The sequence below is a fragment of the Polyodon spathula genome, chromosome 13, assembly GCF_017654505.1.
Source record: "Polyodon spathula isolate WHYD16114869_AA chromosome 13, ASM1765450v1, whole genome shotgun sequence".
NCBI classification, from domain to species: Eukaryota; Metazoa; Chordata; class Actinopteri; order Acipenseriformes; family Polyodontidae; genus Polyodon; species Polyodon spathula.
This window is the reverse complement of record NC_054546.1, coordinates 12,122,207-12,130,698: the sequence shown is the minus strand read 5'-3', so window position 1 is coordinate 12,130,698 and position 8,492 is coordinate 12,122,207. Positions and strand designations below refer to the sequence as shown.

General features: G+C 36.5%; 1 protein-coding gene across 1 annotated transcript; it reads right to left on the bottom strand.

Moving 5' to 3' along the window:
- Positions 1 to 1,200: 1,200 nt before the first annotated feature.
- Positions 1,201 to 7,996, bottom strand: rgra (retinal G protein coupled receptor a). The gene is made up of 7 exons (XM_041269239.1): positions 7,823 to 7,996; positions 7,221 to 7,377; positions 5,553 to 5,674; positions 4,501 to 4,654; positions 2,681 to 2,798; positions 1,991 to 2,104; positions 1,201 to 1,627 (listed from the first exon to the last, which is right to left on the bottom strand). Exons 1-7 carry the CDS (start codon positions 7,899 to 7,901, stop codon positions 1,484 to 1,486), a joined length of 888 nt encoding a protein of 295 aa, XP_041125173.1. The 5' UTR covers positions 7,902 to 7,996; the 3' UTR covers positions 1,201 to 1,483.
- Between the last annotated feature and the right edge of the window lie 496 nt (positions 7,997 to 8,492).

Genomic DNA, 8,492 nt, shown 5'->3' with positions numbered 1-8,492 from the left:
ATAGTTTGGTGAGATTATACGCTCATTGCAAACACGTTGATACAGCTTTAGTTCAGTGTCGTGAGGTGTATTATAGGTAAGGGTGTGTCACGTGTCATGTTGTAGTAGTTCTCTGACTGTTTATAGTATAGTCCACCACAGTTTCTACATTGCGCGCATTGGTCTGTTTTTGTGTTGTTTTACAAAAGCAGTCTTTGATGTTTGTTTGTGGCTGACTTCATTAACGGTAGCTTCTCCCCACATTCCCTTTTCACAATGACGGTAGCCTGCTGTTCAGAAATCTGAATTGCTCCGCTGTGATCACTCAGTTAATGACAGTTCTGGCTCTCTCATGCTTTCCTGAATATGTGTATTTCATATTGCACATTCTTTTTCAGAGCAAAATAGTTGGTTGGTGTTTGTTTTACATCTATGTATCTATCTGTATCTGCCGACTACAGGTCATATATATATCATGTATTCTTTCCCCAGCGAGGTGTATGGGAAGGGATTTTAGTACATTGCAGAATGCTAGGACAAAACCGAAAACAAAACAAACAGACATAAAAAAAAAAAAAAAAAAAAAAAAACTATTTACACAAAAGTCAAAATAGCTCAAAATAAGCATTGAAAAATGTAATTAATTAAAACCAAAAAACAGAATCCCTACTCATAATGCAGTTGATGGATTGTAATGTGGTTTTATTGTGTGGGTAAAGTTGTTTGTGCTGTTAACACTTATTGATTCCCGGGGCAGGCTGGTACAATTACAGACTTCATCATCATTATCACAGTTATTACTGCAGCTTGAAGCTGAGCAGGGCTCTACTCCCTCACACAGTGAAAAGTCTTTGACTACTGGGTATATCACTTGCTTGGCAGACATTGGAAGAGCAAAAGAAAAGGTCAGGCAATAATACTGCTTTAGAAACCTATACAGAACTTGGACAACCTAACCATACTTTAGGACTACTGCTAATTTGGGGATGTGAAACCAGTTAATAGTTTGTGTTCACTAAAGTTATTTTTTTCTTTGTTTTATGAACTTTAATCCAAGGAGTGTACAGTTTGTCATGCTTTTATTTATTATAATTGTCACTAGATGTACTTAATCACAGTTGTGGTACATTACAGTATATTTAAAAATGTACTTCCCGGACAACTAAAAAAGCTCTTGAAGCGTTAGAGACGCTCTTCAACAGACATTCATGTAAACTTGAACCACATAATAAAGTTTATTTGTAATGACATTCACATTTACGACAAACAATCATATTTTACAGGCAGCTTGTTGAAAACATAATGCACTTTAACTGCTGATAAAACAGTGGGAATGGAATCGATTACAGTTCTTATCCATCTTTATTTTAGCTTATACACAAATGGTGATTTGTGACTTCCAATGTGGAACCAATTGAAATGACAGGTTAACCATAAGTTTAAGTTCAACAAGTCAGTTTCATCCATTATTAACAGGTTGAAGTTCAACAAATCAACAACTTGTTTATTTTGTCTTGTTATCAGTCTGAACTGGTTCCGTCTTCTGTCCAGTCAGGAATTGCCAGATTCCACCTCTGTAGTTCTCATTTCCGAGAGAATATATTAAAGCATTTATTGCTGGTGAAGTCTTGGCCAGGATAGCAGGGATCTAATAAAAATAAATAAATAAATAAATAAATAAAGATCACTTTTTTAACTCCACTTTTGTGTAATAATGCCTAGTAGTAGCCCACCTTATAAAAAGTCCTTTACAAGTAAAAAGTCAATACCTCAGAATTGTTTGCACATCTCTGCTTTTAAACAAAGGAGAAATGCAAATAAAGACTGAATTGGAAAACTAAACAATTTATGTTAATAGATAGTAGACATTTTTTAAGTAGCTGTCAAATTCCTCTCAACAGAAACCATAATGCCTATACTTGACTACTTCACTGTCCGCTTGTTTTTTTTTTTTTGTAATTATCCATTACTTTACTCATCATAGATAATACGTACATTTATATTTTCTTACCATTCTCAGTTTAGGAGATATAAGTGTGGCATCTTCAACAGCGGCATACAGACATAGAAGAGAATAGGGGCCCCAGCATATAACAAGTGACTTCAGCGGAAGTCCAGTATTAAACTGAAAAAAAAAAAACACAAGTTGGCATATGTTTTAATTCCTCATACAAATTGAACATACATGGTTATTTCCAAATCTTTTCCAAATATTTCACTTATATAAGTTCCTATTTATAACAATTTCGGTGAGACTTTTGACAGACTGGATGCAGTTATTAAGTAATATGCAGTGTTTAGTCTTGCTTCATTAGCAATACCATTTTATGACATACTTCACTATCAATATCAGTTTGAATTAAGTACAACATAACTGGTGTTAACTTTCTTCCCTCAATGCCTTTGAAAAACAAAGACAGTAGTACTCTTGGACTGAGTGAGACTCTTGCTTTGGGGTTGAAACTGTTCAAAATAATTCAAACCCACTGTGTTGATGTGTATGTAGAGGTTATGCAACGGTGAAGCATCGATGAAAAGAGCAGTGTTCATTTGCACACTGTAGAGAGGTCTCTTTGTTTCTCGTCTAAGAGGATGTGAGGTTATCCAATAGAGCATAATGGATTTGGTTATGCAACCAGCACAGAACAACTTCTATTTAAACTTGTACTTGTATATCTGTACTGCACTGTTCCTATGTTACCTTTTTCTGTCCAGTTTTCTTGAACTTCTGTGCCACTGATTGATAGGAAGTGTACATGATGAAAACTGGAACCACAAAGTTGAAAAATGCCATTGGAAGCAAGTAGGAGATGAAATTTCTGCAGGCAAAAGAGAATTTTTTTTTTTAACTCTGAATGCTTCACAGCCATACCAAACAAAGAAATGTGAGTGATACTGTTGTAACCCATGTACCGACTGAAGATCAACTGACTCTGTTCCAGTTGCCTGGCCAATTCTCTTTTCATCTGGGAGTACCAAAGCAGCATATATTCAGGGGAGCAGGAACTATGGGTACTGGCGTTAGGTACATGGGTTCTGTGCATCTGCTGGTGCAATGATAAATTGTGCTAGATTTGTGAATCTGTGTGTTCAGTGCATTGTACCTTTGTGTGTGTGTGTGTGTGTGTGTGTGTGTGTGTGTGTGTGTGTGTTTGTGTGTATGTATGAATCCAGACTTAGTGTGTACAATTAAGTCTTGTGCAGGAATTATCCACACTGCTCAGGAGAACTGGAGATTGAGGGGTCGTCCGACCGCAGGACTGAGCCAGCTTCCTCTTTTACATCCAGGAACTCGAGCATGGACGTCAGCAAGCTACCGTCCTCTAGAGGACAAATGCCAGCCCTGCAAGTGTCTGCTTTTGAGCTCACTGGCATCTGGCCAGCAGGGTTTTCTGTAGTGTGATAAGGAGGAACCATGGGGTGTGCCAGAAGCAATGCGATGTTCCCTTTGGAATCTCCAGTGAAGACCGGCCACTTTGCACAGCCAGGACACGAACCTGTGCTGTATAACTCACCCTGCGGCTGTGCTTTTACAAGATGAGCACTTGAGGACCCAACACATTGCACCTTTTTCCATTGCTTTGGAACACAAACAACAATAGACCAATCAACCGTGACTGTCACAACAGGGGCGGGGAGCTTTATAAATCTCATGGTTGCAATCTCACAGGAGTCGGGTAGTAGCTGGAGCTCATTAGCAGCTTGTATACAGTACAATTCCTATTCCCTGCAAAAATTAGTCTACATGACACTGGAGGGCAAGTCAACCTTTGAAGCCTCCTGCCTGTCCTTGACTACAACGATTACTGGAAATAAAATACCGTTTTTACACTTCCATCATATACAGGGGTTACAGTTTGGTTCAATGGTTTTCAGCTCCCCAACTATTAAAGTTTTTCCAGCGCCACTGCATACATTAACAAAATACTGAATCCTGAAGGTTAGTGCCCAGTCTGACTGGTCTCAGCTGGGCACCATCTTGTGCATGATCTGTAGGGGTCACCGTGACATGGTGAGGACACATGCTTTTCCCATGCTTATACACAATCCGTTTAACTGTGGTTATAACAAAGCTTTACCATACTTACAGCTGTAGCCAAAAGCATTGCATCACCCTGTAGAATTAACTCACTTTGCTTCATAAAGTCAAATGAAATGCTGAATTATATTGAATTATATTATTATATAAGTATATAGCAGATTGAATTATATACTGTTTTGTAGTATACTAAATGAAAAACTGACAAATTGAAAAATGTGACATATTATGGCTTCCAGTAGACTTTTGTGACATCATTTTGAAGTTTCTTTGATTACATGATGTTAAATAAAAGATCAAAATTATGTTCATGTGGTTTATTTTATTTTATTAGTTGTAGGTGATGTAAAACTCTTTGCCACAGTGATTCACCATGCTTGCCTTTGCATTACTATACCACAGCCGACTTTATAAGGTGCAGTAAACAAAGCAACAATAGACACCATTACAAGTGTTGAAAGACAACGGCAAGCTTCCTGTACCTGTCTCCTTTGGTGTAGTCCAGTGTGCAACAGGTTCTCAGAGGTTCATAATCATATTCTCCCCATCCCAGCAGAGGCATGGCAGACCAGAATGCAGAACATCCCCACACCACAACTGCAACTGTTATGGCAGTACTCCACTGCAATTTTGTTCCTCAAAAAAAAAAAAAAATGGAAAAATTTGATTTTTTTTTTTATTTTAACTCAATTGAAAATTATATAATATATAATAGTGCGTATAAAACGTTTGATGCTGAAAATAAAATGTTTCTGTCTGAGTAGTTTTGGTGTAACTGTTAAAATAGTTATTTCAAGAGACATTTAGTCCTTCACCCTCATTCATGACCAAAAAGATTACAAATAACTGGTGTTACAAAGTTTTAGATGAAAAATCAAGGAGCTTATGTATAGAGTTCCTACTCTACAAGAGGCTAGCAGTAGCAGTTTGTACTTGTTTTTACAAAAAGCACTGTTGCAATTCAAAGATTCTTTGTCCTGATTTCAGAATTGCCTTTTCAGCTGCCAGCCATAGACATATAAAACACAGCCTAGATCAGACTAAATGTCTTTATGGCAATGTCTTCTAGTGAACAATTACTGTGCTTTCCTTTTGCATTTCTGGCAATGCAGAGTAGATGTTCACTAGATGGTGCTGGTTCTTACTGTAAAAAAGAGACTTTGGTTGGTCTAGCCTGCATTACCTATGTCTAGAACTGAATAGAATCTTCTGAATTCAGGTCAAAGCTGCCTCTTAAATTTTGAAACACTATACCTAAGAACCTCTAAAGCATTTTTTAAACTCCTTCGTCACCATATGTGAAATTGTGAAAAAAATAAATAAATACATGATCAGATGACTACTTTCATTCTAATTTTAAGATCTTGGTAATGGTTATTTTCCAGATGCTCTGTTTTGATCCTGCATCCCTGGGAGAATGAAGGAGACAAAGGAATGCTGGTGCAAAGAAAGAGCTGTTTTTAAATACAACCTATTCACACTTCCTTGTTGTGATCCCTTGCTTTGTGCGGTTGCCATGACACGTGTTACTTACTGGTGCAGTACTTGTGGTATCTGTCCCAGGCAATGGCTGCACAGGAGCTGATGCTGGCTAGAGCTGTCACAAACCCTTGAAAGCCATGAGTCTGGCAACCTTCCGAACCATATGGCCAGTACCTGCAAACACATTATCAAACACATCGCATTACTGCTACATGTTTTGCACCTTTTATTTATTTATTTTAAATGTAGACTGCCCAGTTATTTTATCCCTGGCCTGTAGGGTTGGCTAAAGAGTGATGAGGAGATACAGACCCTGGCAGTTTTGTCTCCCAACCCAGAGGGAGCGCCACTGCAGGGACCCACACAGTTTACTTTTTATTTAAACAAATAGAACTATCAAATAACAAATAGAAGAATCCACCAGCGAACCCCCCCCCCCCCCCCCCCCCCCCCCCCCCCCCCCCCACCCCCCCCCCCCCCATATGCTGTGCATTAAAAAGCTTGCCAGGTACATTCAGCGTTGAATTAAATGTCAACAATATCACTTGAATAATGATTTTTCCAATTTCAATGGCAATAAACACCCTCTCTAGTTCAGCTTTGGTCTAAACTTAACAGGAGCTTTGAATCAAGTGCAAGAGGAATCCAATAATTAGAATGGTATAACACTAACAGACAACATACAATGTCAAACTGTTTCTTAATAGTGTTATACATTTGAAGTTGTTTTGCTCCTCTCAGAAAACTTGCATTTGAACGTTTGGAATTTGCTTGCAAGTAAGTTTAGTATTTCTATCTACAAATCCAACCACCCCCCTGTACAACTGTAGGCAATTGCAAACCTATCAGTATGTTAGTACTAGTTTCATCCTCATTTCTAGGCCATCTCCTAGTCGTGTTCTACAGCTATGTCCAAAGGTTTGCATCAGATTATAGAATTAACTCATTTTACTTCATCAAGTCGAATGAAACTGCTGAACAACGTTACATTAACATACTAAATTGCATACCGTTCTATAGTTTTCCATATACTTAAGAAAAAAAAACAAACTTTAAAAAAGGCATTTCTAATACAACGATTACGGCTTCTGGTAAACTAGTGCCATATAATTTTGTAGTTTCTTTGATTATGTTAATATAGTTTTTTGGGGGGTTTAATTATGTCCATAGCTATACATCAGTCTGTCTCTTACTCTAATTCTGCTGTATGCAAAGAGACACCAATACTTCTATTTCCATAATACTCACTTCTGAATTACAGTAAGCACAGTTGCAAACTGACAACACACAAATTACCTAACAAAATTAATATACTTATTTTTTGCAACGTTTTACCATCCTTGTACTATTTATTTGTGAAGTATATGCCTTTTTAAAATATATTTGTATTCCACTAAAAAAGCTATGAGCAATATGGATGAAATAGTAATACAATACACCATAAAATATTGAAGGAGATACCAAAAAAAAAAAAAAAAGTTACATAACGACATTATTAAATAATGTCAAACTCAAAGCAGGTTAGCATAACAACAAATAACGTATTCCGCTTACTAAAAGTGTGCAAGTCTGTAACACTGTAGTATACTATTTGAAGTATTTATTTTATTAGAATATAGTTGTATGTATTGTTCTCTTTAAATGCTTGTGCTGCATCAGATATTAACTGTATAAAATCACTGTGTAATCACTGTGTAAAAAGGATTTATAAAAACACTACCTCAAAAAGCTGGAGAACGCTGCAACAAAAGCGTTCATGGAAACCCCGCTATCTGCCGCAGCCAGACTGAGAACGAGAAAATTACTGGGAGTTCTCATTTCCTTTACTTTAAAAAAAGAAAGTATCGCCAGTCCATTGAGTAAGAAGCCAAGGAGACCTTAAAAACAAAACAAACTATTTATACATTCATACAGGTAAAATTATTTGGTTGAAACAGAATTTGCCTAAAAAGAAATAGATAATGTATAATAAACCATTTTAATTCCAATCTAAAACTTTAAAATAACATTCATAAATGTACACATGCTGCATGTTATATTCATTTTATAAAATATTAAACTGTCTTCCCAAAACATAAAACTTATTATATATATATATATATATATATATTTATATATATTATATTTATATTATAGCAAACATGATAAAATAATATCAGTATACATAACAACTGTTGTTCAATTTGCCCATTCAATACATATGGACAAGATAGTCAAAAGCTAATCTTAAAACCACCGTATTGTAATTAGTCATATGCAGACGATAACAGCATCTTGCAATATATCCATCAGGATGAAACTAGTTTACACTCAAATATTTACCCTCCACAAGAAGAGCAGTCCCTAATCCGAACACATCCATATCAGTGAAACCCTCCGGTAAAGGATAAGAAGTAACCATTTTAAAAACCGTTTTCTTTATTATATATCATATAAAAATACACAACTCGACCACTTTCTTCTTTCTCCCTGACTGCCCTAAGTAACCATATGGACCCTCCTTTTAAAGGGCCGTTCACGTGAAACGTTGTTATGTGAAGTTTTTTTTTTTTTTTTTTTTCCCTGATTCAATCCGAAAAAGAATGTCTTAATGGCTCTGACCTACTTAATCGCATTTACTCAACGCCATTGCACAGCATACAATTAGTTCACAACAAAGCCTTTGTATCCAGATGATAAGAAAGGCAGTCCATCTAACTAAATACAATGGAATATTTAAACTGGTTTCTAACTGGGATTTCTTACTGGTATTACATCACTGCTGTGGGTAATGACAAGTACACACCACTGAAAATAGAAGACTTCTACTGGTGCTCTTTAATTGCCCTATCGCCAAAACAGAATACATAAGGACCCACGCCTTTTCACGTCTTCAATGTAACACCTCTTGTCCCGTTGACATAGAAATTGTTTTCTTGTACTCTTATATTCTTGGTGTAACACTGAAGTAAAACACACAGTTAACTGTAGTAAAATAATGTAGATGCATAAT